Source organism: Squalius cephalus (genome assembly GCF_949319135.1).
Source record: "Squalius cephalus genome assembly, chromosome: 3".
NCBI classification, from domain to species: Eukaryota; Metazoa; Chordata; class Actinopteri; order Cypriniformes; family Leuciscidae; genus Squalius; species Squalius cephalus.
This window is the reverse complement of record NC_137124.1, coordinates 33501163-33518800: the sequence shown is the minus strand read 5'-3', so window position 1 is coordinate 33518800 and position 17638 is coordinate 33501163. Positions and strand designations below refer to the sequence as shown.

General features: G+C 37.8%; 1 protein-coding gene across 2 annotated transcripts in view; it reads left to right on the top strand.

Moving 5' to 3' along the window:
* Positions 1–17638, top strand: part of LOC307155437 (neural-cadherin) — a 314766-nt gene that overhangs the window by 38369 nt on the left and 258759 nt on the right. The window contains exon 4 of one of the 2 annotated variants that reach the window (XM_079866045.1): positions 2331–2407. In XM_079866045.1, coding sequence (XP_079722171.1) covers positions 2331–2407 — 77 coding nt within the window. Of the gene's footprint in view, positions 1–2330; positions 2408–9494; positions 10619–17638 lie in introns of those variants that run through there. The other variant, XM_079866044.1, reaches the window with a different exon arrangement.

The window sequence follows — 17638 nt, the reverse complement described above, 5'->3', positions numbered from 1 at the left end:
TGTAAAATGTGCTGTGCACAAGCAAACTTGGGTTTTACTGCTCAGGAACAGCTTTATAAATAAATCTTAACCTCTGATTGTCCTCTGAAAGCAAAAGCGAATTTGCTTTCGCGTCCAAACACACAGCGTCTCCACGACATATGCATATGGATTTGGGTGGGCATTATGCTAATATTTCACATTGTGACATGGACGTTTGAGAAAGTAATATCTGGACTTCGATCGAGGCGTTTTAGGCAGGTCTGGATCAGTGTTCTTGGTTAGATAGAATAAATTGCTTTGTGGGAGACTATGAGCTTGGTAACCTTGCAGATACATGCACAAACAGAAACATTACACACTAAAGGAAAAGGAAAACATTAAAAGGCATCATGATGACCCCTTTAAATGGTCTGGTTCAGTGTTTGCTGTAGGCTCCTCCACCTGCTATGGGATTTATGTATGGCTACATGTTGCAGCAGCATATCTTACATGCTCATGACAGCGTGTCTGTGAATCTATTAACAGTAGTAAGTCCATACTTGCTGCAGCATGCGTAGCAGATCTGGTCTGCCGAGATCAAATACATTTGCATTAACATTAACATTAACATTATTATTATTATGATTTTTTATTTTTTTTTGCTCGACACAGACCAGTCAATGAAAGTACAAAATGACTATAAAAGACCAAAACTGCCAACAATAATTCATTTCTACTGTTGATTACTTTATATTACAGTATATGAAAAATCTAGTCTTGTGTCTCTATAGTGCAAATGTGTAGAGCTCTGACTGTGGATGATTGACAGCTCACTGTGACTAACACAAGCCTGAAGGCTCATGCAGTACCACATATTACTAGGACAACTACACTTGTTCTGTAGTCTTTTTCCTTCTGGTAACTCATCTAATGAACATTGTCTTCTGAGCATCTGCTGTTTATGGCCCTCTGACAAACAAGAATTCATTGCATGAGCTATAGAAATGAATTGACTTTTTCTCCCCCCTTCGCTACAGAAATGAATTTACTTTTTCTGCCCCCTTCGCTACAGAAAATGAATGTACTTTTCCCCCTCCTCTTCCGTCCTGTATGCTTCAACAAAAAGATTAGAAGATTATCCTGTTTATAATGCCAGCTTGTCAGGATTGAGGGAGGGAGGGAGAGGGGCGAAGAGTGTGGAACGACATAGAAGCTAAAATCCTGTATCTGGAGGTTGGGGGTGTGGTGCAGGCCCTTTTCCAGCCATCCTCAGGGGTGGAATAATTAAGAGAGGAGGATTAGCTTCAAGACTCTTGCTCGTAAAATGAAAACTGGGAAAAGGAAGGACTGAAATGATGCAGTCAAATGCTCCATTGACTCACTCAGGTGTGTGCGTATTTGTGGTCATGCACCTGAAATCTCACTTCACGCTCACCGTAGCAATTAGCCCCACCAGTTTTGCCTAATTAATAAGTCACAGTAACACTGCATATGCAACACTTGCCTGTGAAGAAATGAAATCAGGCACAATGTGTTGACACATTACCCACTGTCTACAAACAGGGCTAGTGCAGTCCACATTTTTTCTTTATATGATGGATGAACAAGTAAAACTATTTATTTGGTGCTCTGTACTAGTATACAATTGTTTTTGGTTCATCCTTTTCTTGTCTGAGTTTTAGAATGGATGGCTGTGGATAAATTGGTCTAGGCAGAATGGCAACAATGTGACTGTGGCAACAATGCTAAAATGCTTCTTTATATGAGTGGTGACATTTTAAAATGGACTTGGACAGAGGTGGCAGGCTGAAGAAGACATAGTATATACCACGGACATGAGTAGAGAATATGAGACCTTTAATTTTTCTGAAAAGATTAGCTGTTTTTGATCTTTTAGAACAAGCCTTCATGATGATAGTTGATGGTTGTTGATGGCTGCCAGCATGTTGCGATTTTTCTGGGGTGTTCTGGTTTCTTATTGGTCCAAGTCTCTATATTTACATGCAAAGTTATCAGCGGGCTTGAGCAAGTTTTTTGCGTAGTCGAGCTACAGTCTTCGTCTGTCTATCCAAGACAAATTAACTGAATATTTAAAGAATTAATACGCACCATCTCTGTCTTTCTAAGTTAGAGCACAAAGCTGCAGCCAATTTTAGTTTTTAATTTACATTGTCAATTTTAAAAAGAAGAATTATTGCTTTAAACACACACACACACACACACACACACACACACACACACACACACACACACACACACACACACACAATGAAAAATAGCAGAGAAAGCAGAATCAGATTAGCATTAACCCCTTACGATAATTTAGTACCTTCAAAAGCTTTAATAATATTTTTCTTGTTTTGCTGCAGGTTTAATCTTCACCACCCATTGAATGGCACCTGTGCTTCTTTTTGCCAGATGAAGACCTACGGAACCGAGGACACAGGTAGGGTCTTTCTGCTTCAGTGAGATCTCCCTCTGTAGTAAAATGCATGCGGGACCAGCTGACCAGACGATCCTGCCAACGGAATGATGGTCTGGCTTGAAATATCTCTCCCTGGAGGGCACAAAACCTGAGCAGTGAATCTGATTTAAAATCTCTGTACAAATTTACACTGGAATGTATTGGGATTTATAATTTAAGGACCTTAAAGACTTTACTTACACCGAGACAGTGCCACTCATATTACTATGATTGGGAGAAAGTTCAATACGCATTATGGTGGAATAAGTTCCACTTTCTAAATAAAAGAGCCAGTCGCCAGTTGGTAAAGTCATTGCGTCACTGCAGCTGCCTTTAGAAGCTCAATTCCTATAGGAATAGTCAGTGTCCTAAGCTTAGGGCTCCACATGTGCGTTGCCTTGAACCAACCTGAAATATCAACTTTTATGAAACATTAATGGCACAGTTCATATCAGATTTTGTTGCTGATTTTTAATATTTTATTTAAGTGTTAGTGTGGGCAAGCAGTTTTTGAGAGTTAAGGATTTCCCCATTCAAGTTTATAGCACTTGGCTTGTAAAAGCTGCCCAGAGGCACTGCAAATATGGTTGCTTAGTGAACAGACGTTCCTTGAAAGGGACTTTGCTTAAAATAAGTAGGTAAAGACAGAGATATACATCTGATTCTGTTTCTTAACATGACCTTACAGATGTTATAGACTTCTTTATTGCTGCTTCTACAGTTCCTCCTCCCCAACCAGCAAGGAATGTTATGTGATGAGGACATTTAGAGGAGGTTTATTTTGGTAAGGGATGTAATGAGCATGATTGTGTGCTGATTACACCCAAGCCAACATACTGGAGTGTCTTGGGTGAGCTGCGAAGAGGAGATGAGGGTAAAAGCGAGCGGTGACAAGCCTCATTAACAGAAAATACTCTGCTCCGCTGCCGAGGCCCTGCTGCTGATGAGGAACCTAACTGCTAGACTCTCTAATTATGCGCTGTAACCGCCATCTCATAGAAAGCAATAACCCCCACCTCTCTGCATATGCAAATATGACAGACCCGATCATTAGGTTTTATGCCTCAAAGCCAAATTGTTATTGTAAAACCATTGAAGCCAAGGGCAAAGACGTAAAACTCTATCACGCATTTTGACACATTTTTTACGAGCTTTCCTCAATAACAGAACAAATGTTATTGAATGTCAGGGATAGTCAAGGGTAATGTGCCATGAAAGTATTGTTTCAAATCAGAACAATTATTTGATGCTTTGTCTAAAAAAAAAGAAAAAAAGGTAGATTTTCAGAGCCAAGAATGTATAATTTGGCTCCTTCTCCACTCTGTGTTTTCCCAGCATTTTGGTTAGCGTGCCATATTGAAATTTCATAATGATGCCCACAAATTATGTCCCATATGTTCATGGGTCTTGTGCTCCACTCAGTCCTTTGACTATTAAAAACAATTTCAAAACATGTTCCGCTGCTGATTTTAAATGCACCTTTTGTCTTTCAGAGGACAAACTTTTTTCTTTTTTTTTATTCAAATATGAGAAAGTAATATATAGTCATTCTACAGAATTGGTGCAAACTACTGTCCCACAACCAAAAAAAAAACACATTTAAAAAGCATTTAAGTATTCAAATTTTAGATGTTTACAAAGATCCTTCTATTATCTTTTGAATCCCACAATAATATTTAAAATATCAGTAAGCATAATGTATATAAAATCATCATTTATTGGGTACTTTCAGTTAGGAGGTGGCTGTCCCGAACCCTAACCCCTAAATTTCAACTTGTGAAAATGATATTGACTGATTTTAACCACACCTCTACATTTTTGATCAGGAAATATTCATCTCTCATAACCTCTCTTTCATTATAGATTGGTACCATCATTTTGAGGGAAATGTGTTAAAAAATCTGAAAATCTGTGTGTAACTTTAAGGAACGTCACTACCAAACACCTTTTTCTCTGCAATTAAGCAAACTTTTTTGGCTGTTATTCCATAAAATTTATTTTTTATGTTTGTACAACTGTTCAGAGCTGTGCTAGGTAACCATGTGCTGGCTTTCATCAAAAGTGGCTATCATCTGGCTATCATCAAAAGTATCTCAAATTGTCACTACCGAAACAGTCATGACCGAAACATGTGGTGATGTTTCGGTTGTGACACCATGTTTTTTTAGTGTTATTCGATAAAAATGAGTTTTTGTGTGTGTACAACTGTTCAGAACTGTGCTCGGTAACCATGTGCTGATTATCATCTTTGAACTAGGCTCAAAAGTAGCTAAAATTGTCATTACTGAAACAGTCATGACCGAAACATGTCATCATTGAAAGGGAACACATAATCATTTATTTGGGGGAAATAAACAAAACTTTAGTACAGTTATGCAAATCATTAGTATCTTAGTATGTTTTAGTAGTGTTTTATATGTGAGTTAAAATTCTGTAATATGATGTGGTCGCTACCAATACATTACTGTCACTGCTGAAAATGTGCCGTCACGACCGAAACATGGATGTTTGGTCTAAAATAAAGTATATTGAATAATCAACTAAGATGCTATTATAGTGTTTGGTTCAGTGTATATTCAAACTAATGAATCCTTAACTTTGAAATCAGTATGATTAATTAATGCCTTTTACAAAGAAAGATTGGGTTCAAAATACAACAAATCTTATAAATGACACTTGAAATATTGTTAAAATTGTTATTGATTTACCTGTGAATTTTTTTATTTATTTTTTAAATAGCAAAACATATATTTACAAGGAAGATGTAAACTATTAATAGGTCAATATAAGCCGCCTTATTAAATTATTTATTATTGTGTTTCGGTAGTGACAAATTTGGGGAGAGGAAAAATATTCCAAAACTTTCTGAAAATACAATATGATAATTAACTGCACAATTATTAGAAATGTGTACCTTGGATATTATAGAATCTGCATACATACAACATTTGTGGAAAAAGACTATTTTTTTCAAGACGTTTGAAACTCTGACTTTGAACCAGTTCTGTAGAATGGCCCATGTACACGTGCACTCACAGAAAACAAAAGTGTTCGCATTTACCCTTGCTGAAACAAAGACTGAGACTTTCCACTGATCCACTTATAATGGAGTTCAATGAACCAGCTTGAAGAACGCTGGAGACTTCAGAGTATGTGGACCTGTCAGGCTTGACCATGACCATTAAAATATACAATATAGTTGCTTACATCTGTGCATTGCAAAAGATGTGCTAACTGCCCAATTCACTGGACTTTTGACAAGGTTTCCCAAAAGTCAGCCTGTGCAGATAATTACTGGGAAAAAGCCTACAAAAGAAAAATGTAAAACCAATTATAGCAAGTTAAGTCTATTTCTTTTTCTTTTAGCACATTTAGGTGTATTTTCAGTGAGTTTGTGTGTGTGTGCTGTGAGAGAGTGACTGTATGTGAGTGAGTGACACTGAATTTCAGCATTTTTTCCCCCTCAGTATCTCTTTCTGCAAGTCCGTCTCTCTCTTTTGTACTCCGCCGTATAGCTTTGAAAGACACATCTCTCACTGCTCTCAATTTCAGGCGCTCACTCTCTCCTTGGGTGACATCTCTGCATTACAGACCATATTGCTTTCCTGTCATTAAAGTTCTTTTACATCACACAGTGATTTATCAACATCAGTGTTGTGTATAGATGTATTCAGATTCAAAACAGCATGGTTAAGTTACAAATCTATTGTGAAGCAACTTCCTCAATCATGTCAAAGAGTGAAATCTCTTATTGAAGCGGGATGCAACTAGCTAATTAGCCCATTAAAATAAATTAAGTTATTAAAGTATTAATGTTCCTTCTATATATTCGACCCACGGTTTTCATCCCGGTCACTTCTCAGAGCGTCAACTGTTTATTAAAATGCAGATACATGCCAAGTATGCATGTATGCATGCCAAGCGATTCAACACTACACTGCTGACGTGCCATTTTTACACTAATACAATTTACAGATCTGTCAGTTGGTAAATTGTGTTTGCTCATAAGTCTAAATGGCATGTTTCCAACTTCGAATCAAATATTTTTGTATTGATTCCACTGGCTGTTTTTATTTCCTTATCTAGGGCTGCCACGATGGGCATGTGTCTGTCGTTGATGAGGGGAACGTTGTGGGCTTGTGTCGGCTCATAACATCCACCTTCTTTAGTGTTGGGCCAGGTTAATATTATTACAGAGCAATGGAGGAGATAAATCTCTAATTGAAATTTGAAAGCAGACCACCACAGACAGATTGCCTCTAGCCTAACACGGCAGAGAGGGAGAAAAAAAAATCAATGCGTATTAAAAAGGACGCTGCGCAAGGCAATTAACATCTCCTTCGCAACTTCTTCTTGTAGTTTCTGGAGGGGCCGGAGCGGCATGTCGTTTCAGGCCACATTTACACATAGCCGAGTATTTAGAGAAACGAATATTTCCCCCCCTACGTTTTCAAAAATAACATCGTGCACACAACATCGTTTTCAAAAAAGTTGTCGTTTACATCAACCCGCATAAATACACAGTCGAGCGCCATCATAACTATGCCAAACCTATGGGCCGCAGTGTAGGGAGAAGGATAAAGCCATGCAAGCCAATCAGAATCCTCAAAATCGACAACAACGAATAGCACGAGCGACTTCCTGTTCCTTTCAAAACAACAGACATGGCGCGAGGTTCATGACGTAAGCATTTTCTGGCGCATAATGTGACGTTTGAGAACCTAAAACCCCGTTTCTCCCAGTTGACACGGCAACACATAACCGGCGTTTTCAGAAATCTCCACTTTGGCCGGAGTTTTTAGAAATAATCGTTTTCTGGGATAACAACGGCGTTTTCGTGTAAATGACAGGCCAAAACGCAGGGTAATATCTGCGTTTTCCCATCGTGTAAACGGGGCCTCAGACCAGCGTTATTTCATGGCTTCACTATAGAGCTGTGTTTCACTGTATACATTTGTTTCTTTAGAATGAATTACCTCTTCCAAAAAATAGTGACATATTTGTCAGTTGACCAATAGTCAATCTTAATGTCAATCTCAAGACAACTCAGACAGTAATTTACGTCAGCAGTGTAATATTTAGACACTTTATCATTACTATTGGTTCTGTAAGGTTCTATATGTTACCAAGTTGATTGATTGTGTCATATTCCAACAATATATTTAGTAAATATATGATGAACAAACATCAAATAACCATAAATGTGACTACTGAATGATGTAAAAGGTTAACACACATTGTTAGCTCATGAAACCATAATGGATCAGCTGACAAATTGAACCATATGGTAAAGTTTTGACTTACTATTTTTCACATTTTAGAGTAATAGTAATGGTACCAAAGCCAGAAATACTGTGAAGAAAAATATCTATTAAAACTGACAGCTTGTGTGGCCTTATTAAAATCAAATGCATAAAGAATTCAGTCTGCTGTAACCAATTTGGAACAAGAAAATCATTTTTCAACTATTTAATGCAGTATCATGTTCAGATAGTACATAACAGATGTGGAAATATCAAGTCAATTCAAGTCAGTTTCAAAAAGCACAATATTTAATATTGTTTTAAAAAAAAAAACCTCTGTAAGATGTTTAGTTGAAAAGGGTGAAGAGCTGGTGGAGCTCATCCTCCCGTTGCAAAACACATTTTAAATGTACACTATATATGCTGTTTTATGTATTATATATTATCTAGTTACACCATATATGTAATGCTAGTCATATTTGTGATATGCAAGACAACATGCCAACAAACAACTATTTTCTGATAATTTTGTTAAACAATGGCTTTTTGCACCTTGTTTGTAAGGTGCAAATACTTTGGCAGTCAACATAAATCTTAGAAAACATAACATATAAATAAAGTTTATGGAAAGATTTGTAAATCTGCCACACACTTTTGCAAGGATAGTATTCATAATAATTTTTATTTTTTTTCCTCAATCACAGAAACAGAAAAAATAGGAAGGTGTGCAGAATTAAAATGAAGTTGATTCTTTTTTTTTTTTTGTTACCTTTTATTGCTTGCAACATTTCTCTTTAGTTTCTGTTGGTGTTAAAGGAGAACTCCGGTCAATTTTAACATTGAGCTCATTTTTTTGTACATTTGGAGTGCTGTCAATACAGAGAACAACGACAAAAATCGGTGTTGCCTACACCGTGTTATCCTTTTTTAAAATTTGCACCCTGTTGACTTCAATGGGGCAAGTTTTAAACCTGCTTTTAGCCTCTTAACATCCTTGATGTGTCATTACAAGTGCCCAGGTCATGTGAGTGATTCCTTCAGAGTGAACACGGGTGAATCTGACTGCAGTAGATGTGAAAGATATTAATAAAAGTGATGTTAATTCAGCCAGCGCACATACCTGTATTTTCTTCCTGTTTTCGGTCGAAGTCCACAGTAGTTGATTGTCGAGTTCATGCGCGTGATAACCTATGCTAACCCTATCTCTGTATTGACAGCATTCCAAATTTACAAAAAAATGAGCTCAATGTTAAAATTGACCGGAGTTCTCCTTTAAATGTTGGTGGATTTTAGAGGAGTTGATTTTACATGACTTTGTTGGTCTGAAATGAATACAGTTAACATTATTTAACAATAATTAACAATTTTACAGCTCAGCACATACGAATATGGATTAAAAAAACATTAGTGAGGTTAACTTGTATGTGCCTTCTCAATAATGGTTTGTATGTTGAGCATTAGGTTTGGTTTGTATGTTGAGCATTACATATACATGCCACCAACTGAGGAACATACATTTGCTCAGTGTTTCCTAAATTAGTGTGTTGCAGATTAACCTTATGAAAGCCAAAGAGGAATTTAGCAGAATATTTAACTTTGTGTGAGCATCGTCTGGTATAATGGTATGGTCATTCTTTAGCCTAACATTTAGTGTTTGTTTGTTGTTGCCTAAATACCTAATCCTATTGGGAAGAGTCCCTAGAGGAATCCCTGTCTAGTCCAAAGCCCCGCCCCCTCGCGCGTGGCGCTGTCCATCACAGTAGTGCTGCTCTCTGAAACTCCGCGAGCTCAAGCGCGCGCCCGAGCAGATCGTTGCTGAAGCGCGAGGCGACGGCTGGTAAAGTTCTGCTGCTCAGACTCTGGAGGGATCAGTCAGTGTCCAACGAATGAGCAGGGAATTCATGCATCATGTTCTGCTATCTGAACACTGTCGCTTGAGATCAGGAAGAGTGCTGTAAACTTACAATCATGTTTTGGACTATTTTGTTGCCATATTGTGTGACTTTTGTGTTGGGAAATAAGACCGACGAACGAATACCTTTCTTTCACGGGCATGTGTTTGAAAACTCTCCACCTGGCTCAAAAGTGAACGGACTGAGTATCCCGGTGAAGCGCATCGACCCGCAGAGATGGTGCTCCAAGTCCGGGATGCACCTAAAACTCCTGGGGGACAGGAGTGAAGATTTTCACGTATTTGCCCACCACAAGCGAGGACACATATTATTGAAAACCTCTAACGTTCTCGACCGAGAAGAGCGCGCTGAATATTTCCTGAGCGTCGCGCTGTGCTGTCAGAGCTGCGCTTCAGCCGAACGCGTCGTGGCCGAAGTTGCTTCTATTAAAGTGGACGTGCTTGACACGAACGACCACGAGCCCACTTTCCAACATGCAGACGTGAAAATAACTTTGGACGACGCCACGGCCCTGAGGTCGGTGGTGTACACGGTGAAAGCGGAGGATATTGACAGTGGCAAAAACGCCGAGCTCATATACTACGCGCTCCCGAGAAACGGCAGTTTCTATGTAGTGCCCAAAACCGGCGACATCCTCCTCGTGGACTCGATTCTCGGTCTCGCGCAGCCCATAAAGTTCAGCGTGTTTGCACGAGACCACGGCTGGCCCGCTCGGACCAGTCTGAATATGGATATAGAGATCAGTCCGCGCCAATGGCCAGCCCTTCCTCAGCTCGATAACGGACTCTCGAGAAAGTCCCGCTCCGTGCCGGAGCCGGTGCTCATCACCGTGTCTGAAGACGCGAGTATTGGCTCAGTCATAATGAATCTGCACCCGGTGAGGTTTCAATCCGCCAGTTTTGAGCTGATTCACCCGGACGCGGATAACTCTCCCGTCACCGTGAGTCGGGACAGCGGAGATTTGGTTATTTCGAGGCGGCTCGACCGTGAGACGCAGCCGCTAGTGGAGATAACTGTAAAAGTGCAAGATAAGCGAGGTGAGTGCGCCGTGACTAATCCAAATATCTGTACAACACGACTATGTGCCCTGGTCCCCTTCCCACCTGTACAGTACGTGACAGTGTCCCCAGCGCGTGCTGGCAGATTTCACCTGAACACCTGAAAATGACACGCGCCTCCATGTACCTAAATCCTCCTCTCCTCCCCTCAGATTGAGCATGTCATATTAAGCTTCCCTCATTACAGATGCTCAAAGTTCACAGGAATCAAAGTTTAATTGTCACTCACGGTAAAGTCTGACGTGTAATTGTCACGAGCCAAGGCGCAGATGAAAGCGCGGGTGCTGCTCGAATGAAAGCGTTCACTTGCATTGTTGTGACGCAGAAATGTATTCATACACACCTAGGTGATAAATGCAGCAAATTACATCAAATTATTCTATAATTTGTAAACTGTGAATTTTCACATTAGTGGGATTTACTGCGAATTGTGCAAATGTTTTTTTTTTTTTTTTTATCATCAACAGCATCTTTGCATCCATTTTACTTGTAACTATAATTTTGGTCATCATTTTAGTTTTAATTGGATTTTCTTAATCAGTAATTAAATTCAAAGTTGTCAAAATAAGTGCAATTAACTAATCACTGCATGGCAGCAATTTTGCAATTAAGTTCAAGTTTTACATTTTAACTGGTTGTGCATATTCCTTTGTTCATCCAATCATGGTTTTCTTCTGCATACCTCCTTTGGCTTTAAATAATTCATCTCCATTTATACAGGTCATTCAGTCAATACCCAGCAATTTAGGTATTTGTGTGTATGAGGAGGGAAAGAAGGAGGGAATTTGGTAAGCTCACATGGGTCCTTTTACCAAATGAATATCATACTTCTCTATCCACCTTTAATTGGTGAAGACCTTTGAATTTCCAGGTGATCCCCATGCATCAAATTGACTTTAGGCACGAATCCGGGGTGATTTAATCCTTTTGAGTTGGAGATTGTGCTCTACTTTACTTCATCTGCTTGCATTACCCATGTAATCCCAACTCATTCACTTTCTCATTTTGGGGATTTAAAACTGGCAGCTCAGTTAGGAGAAACTGCAGGGAAGATGAGGAGTTTAGTGGAATGTGCTCATATTTGAGCAGTTGACCGGGCATGATTTAGCAGTCTGTGATTTAATTAGTGTTGGTTTGTTAATCAGGGGCTTTCTGCTTGCTGGACCTGCAGCTCTGGAGCTACTGCTTCTCTGTTCCTAGCATATGTTCAAGGGCGCTTGTTTGTGCGTGTGGGAATGTTTGCAGCTCTGTGAATGTTGTGCGGCCAAAGCTTAGCACAAACAATGAGGCCAAACAGCTGGTTTTAATGAGGAGTATAAGAGCATCTGCTGAACTCATATTTGCCTGTGGCTAATTGGAAGTAATGAGCTTTCAGGTGTAACCACAATTATGTAAAAAAGGGTATTTTTTATGTGTATTAAAGATATTTATATCTTTTCTCTTCTTTAGCTTTGACATTTTTTTTTTTAAATCAAACTCTTATAAATACGGCAATGCGGAACATTATATGTCTAAGACAAAATTCTCTTTTGAATTAGCTAAATGTATTCATTTTTAAAATTAAGAAGCAAAAACCAGTCACAAAGTGAGAACTTGCCTGAACAAATCTTTCAGTGTACACGATGCAGAAAAAGCAATTGATGACGGCCAATATGGAAACTTTAAAACCTCCAAGCTATACTTTGATCATCTGTAGGTATTCAATGATTAATATATGGAGAAGACCAAAACAAAATCTGAATGCACTTTGTAGGCCGCTGTTTCCCTCACATACAATATACAGAACAGTCAAAGAAGTGACAATGTCTGGAGGTGAATGTAGAGTCTTCATTGTCTCGCACTGCTGTCAAGATTGCTGAATGTTAACAACGTCTACCTCTCTTTTCTGAACTTTTCTCTTCTGTCTCACTTCTGTGTGCTAACTGGATGAATGTACAGTGTGCCATTTAAATGGAATGCTTTTTGTTATACCTGACCTAACACAAATCAAATATTCACATATTGAAATGATTTGATATCTGCCATTATCACTATCACTAACATCAGTCTTAAGTTTGTGTGTATATATAAGCCACAAATTACTCTTGCAATATTGGTAAGTTTAAATCTCTCCTTTTGACACATTTTACAAGCATGTCTAAAAAGACAAAAAAATTATGCCAGAAATTCACTGTAATAAAATGTGACAATGTTTCCGGTATTACAGGATGACATACACTGCTGTTCAAAAGTTTTGGATCTGTAAGATTTTTAATGTTTTAAAAAAGAAGTCTCTTCTGCTGACCAAGGTTGCATTTATTTGATTAAACAACAACAACAAAAAAAGGTAATATTGTGAAATATTATGTCAATTTAAAATAACTGTTCTCTATTTTAATATATTTTAAAATGTAATATATTCCTGTGATCAAAGCTGAATTTTCAGCGTCATTACTCCAGTCTTCAGTGTCACATGATCCTTCAGAAATCATTCTTATATGCGTTGCTGATCAAGAAACATTCATTATCATTATTAACTTTCTATTCATCAAAGAATCCTGAAATAAAAATGTAAATAACTGTTTTCAACATTGATAATAATGAGAAATGTTTCTTGAGCATCAAATCAGCATATTATAATGATTTCTGAAGGATCATGTGACACTGAAGACTGGAGTAATGATGCTGAAAATTCAGCTTTGATCATAGGGATACATTGCACTTTACTATATATTCACATAGAAAACAGCTGTTTTAAATTGTAATAATATTTCAAAATATTATTATTTATTTATTTATTTTTTGTATTTTTAATCAAATAAATGCAGCCTTGGTGAGCAGAAGAGACTTTTAAAAACATTCAAAATCTTACCGATCCAAAACTTTTGACTGGTAGTGTATATGTGCTTGTATATTTTAACCTTAAGTGTTATAATATTTATATACCAATCTACGTAAATCACTTCAAAAATCATGTTTTGGTTGCACTTTATTTTAAAGTATGTGCATTTACAGTGTACTTTCCTTAAGAAAGTACTGGGTAATATAAGGTAACTACATGGGTTAAGGTTAGGTTTAGGAGTATGGTTTAGGGTTAGTACCCAGTTATTGCAATTACTATAAAGTATGTACATGGTGACAACACTGTAAAATAAAGTGCTGTCCATATTTTTACCTTAAAATGTACTGATAACTACAAGGATAATATGTCGTTTAGTATAAAACTATCGTTAACTAAGTCTCCGTGTATTAAAAGATAACTTGCAGTTAACCAATCAACATGTTTGAACTATTTTTACAAAAATAAAAGACTATAATTGCTAAACCATTTTTTTTACAGTACAAGTATACAGAACTGATATGTCTATGCCTTTATAAATATTCATAAATGTAAATTATTCCTGACATCATCTCTCTTCCGACAAATCACTCCATACATCTCCCTTTGCTTGCATGTTGATATGTTGTGTCTGAATGAGTCTGGGGTAATTTGGGCAAACGGTCCAGTCTGAATTGTCTTCCTGCGTCTTTCCTTCCTTTCCCCCTGCATTTTTTCATTAGCTTTCTCACTCTCCACCTCACGTTTTATCTCTTCCCTCATAACCCCTCTGCTTTCTTGTTAGAGCACGTCTGATGCTTGCCAGTCTTTGTGGTATCAGTGCTGTGGGATCAATTAACCCCTGCACAGAGGATGCCAATAGATAGCTTGAGGATTTGTGTGTGTATATCAATGACAGTCCTCAAACCAATCTCAACAGTGCAATATAATCTTACCTTAGAGATGCCATCAACTCTCTTGCTCAAGCCCTCTTTCTCTCTCAATTAGACATGATGGTGTTGAGCTCGTAAGTTTTCAGATTGACACTAGCCTATTCTTCTCTTTCTCCTCTCTCAGCTGGTCCAGTATGTTCCTCTCTCAGTCCTTTTTCTTCTCTATATTTCATCAAGGAATATAGTCTTCATTAATATTCTTGCATGTGGAACATGCACCAGGTGTCCGAAACCATAGTGTTTGCATTAGACCAGCAAGCATGTGTTTTGCAAGGGAGATTCTGTGCCCCATTCTAGTAATGGCCCTAAACACACACATCAACAGGGCTTAATTTGAATGATGGGCTCAATGTTTTTCTGGGTCTTGACCAGCCTTCAATTCTGAAAATCTGTTAATCTGGTCAGCATGAGCCAAAGAGTTACCACAGCATATGGGGAGCTTCTTCCGCCATGGACACAGAGGAGCTAGCAAATGCTTTACAGGGTTATACATTTGCACACGCACACACATAGACTCAAACACTCGAGACGAAGCCCTCAAACTGTGTGCAAAACCTGCCCTCTGGCAGACAATACATTTATACTTCCAGATAAACTTGCTGTGTATGTTACAGATGGATCTTAAAGGTCCATATGCGAAGATGTTCTTACTCCTTTGGACATGTCATGTACAACATTTCACCAACGGTTTCTTTCTCAGTTATATTTATACTGGAAAAGTGAAAATGGCGCACAGATGATGTCTTTAGATCAGTGGTTCTCAACCTTTGCAAACTTCCAGAAGGGGCCTGCTAAATATTAAAATGATTTAAATTTCATTTGATCCCAAAAAACACCTAAAATAAACATATACAGCATATAAACTGACATCTTATTTTTGAGTTCACTTGTTTTTATTACAACTGAAGTACCCAAGGTACATATCAGTTTAGATAGGAGGGCCTTCGAATATTCTCGAACAAAGGGGCCCTTGCTGTTAAAATGTTTGAGAACCTGTGATTTTTTATTTCTTTTCATACATTTTCAATAGACCCTTGTCATTTGTACATTACATTTATTAATTTAACACTAACTTTTATCCGAAGCAATTTTTCAAATGAGAAACATCGCACTCACGTGTTTTTCTTACTTTGCTAAATGATGCCACCAGCACATCCTCTGAAACAGATATTTTGGTTTGAAGACAAAACTTCCTCTGTAAAAAAATACTGTTGACCTACATTCAAACCAAAGGTGTCTAAATAAGCATCTTAATAGTGTTTTTTTAAAATCTTTTTCTGTTTCATAGTCCAGAGAGAGAGAGAGAGACAGAGAGAGAGAGAGACAGAGAGAGAGAGAGAGAGAGAGAGACAGAGAGAATGCATGCGGTAATGTTAAAGGACGGAGATAAAGTATGTGTAAAGACTGACAGGTATGGAAAGAGAAAACTGTTTAAATAATTTAATGAACTCTAGAGTAAAATGAATATTTCATGTAACAATGGAACAAATATAGAAACACCTCACAAAGTCAGAGAGAATCATTGCTACTACTATTTAGTGAGTATAAGAACAAGTCCTCGTTCAGCAGCAGGTCAGACCTCATTCTGTAAAATCTAAGCATACATTAAGCCATTATACTATTATGTGGGAGTTATGTGGCAAACAATGGGCTTAATGACTTTCTGATAGTCACCCAGGGCTCTCCACATAATGTCTGTGACACAGAATGAATAGGGGGTGTGTTACAGTCCAGATAGGCAGATGAAAAGTGCACTGTGGCGTGTCTCAGAACATTGGTGTTAGAACAGTGGTGGCTTCAGTTAATCACGTCTGTGAAAGCAGGTGTGAATGTGAGGCATCCAGTTTTCTGCTGTGTTGTGTTCACGCTTGATTCAGGGAGCTCTTGGAATTTTCTGTCTTTGCTCTCTGATGATTTAAGAGCAGTTTTTGTCAAACAATCTATCTTTTGATAGAGAGATGGGAGAGAACTCAGTATATAGACTTTGCATTTAGTGATTCATTCAAACAGTTGTTCTGGCGCACATAAAGACATTGTGGATATGTGTCTTCAAAATGTTGTGTCTAGTGATATAAATCAAATGTCAGTGGAGATTAAACATAATTGAGATAATCAGCACATTTGACTTGATGTATTAATGAACAAATCTGTTTACAGAACAGATCACCCAATACATACAGCATGTGAATAACAAGTATTTGACTTCTTATTTGCATCGACTGTCTGGTTTCCCTAACAACCACACCACTGACAGGGATATGTTGCCATGGCAAAAAACAGTGTTTCTGACATTGAGGGGCAGCTCTCTGATCTATGCCTCTGAGGAAGACGCATCACATCCTCTCCGTAACTCGCACATAAATGCATATTTATTGGAATGGTTCACAAAAAATAAAAAAATAAAAGTCATTTACTCATCCCTGGTTTTGTTCCAAATATAATGTTCTTCTGTGGAACACAAAAGAAGATATTTTGAGTAAACTTGCAGTCCAAACAACCCCAAAAATAATTTGCGTGACCAACTTAAACCTGCTGCAAAATCAACATGAGCACATCTTAGGCCAAAATTCCCAATCCTGTGGATTTCTATTGAAATGACTGGATTTTACCCACAAAAAATATCCTTGAACAACGGTAAAAGTTCCGTTTCGTTTATTTCACATGTCAACATTGTATCATAAAACACAATTACAGAAATAAACAATGGTCATATGTAGATCATGTGAAATGGGGAACCCCAAAGAAGCTACTAAAAGCTTTTAGGAGGGGGCCCGATATCATAACATACAACATATAAAAAAACTCAATATACCATAGACACAAAATAAGCAAAAAATATAAATACAACAGAAAAACAAACACTACAAACAATATAAATACAACAAAACAAACACTACAAACAAACACACGATCCCAGCACAAGTATAACACATTGCGGAATGTTCAACAATCATATGTTATGAGCAAATTTTCCTTGAGATTTTTCTTAAAAATGGAGACAGAATGCAACAATTTCAAATTTTCCTCAAACTCATTCCAAATCTGCGGTCCCCTACAAACTACACTCAGGCTCGTACATTTTAATCGTCGTATTTTGCCAGTAATTAAATGTTTTCCGTTGTGTCATATGTGTGCTGGGGACGACTGATTGGAACAAGCTCACATAATCGGAAATTTAACTTATGAATGACCTGGAATATCATACAAGCATTATGAAAGACATTATATTCAGAAAGCCTTAATAAACCA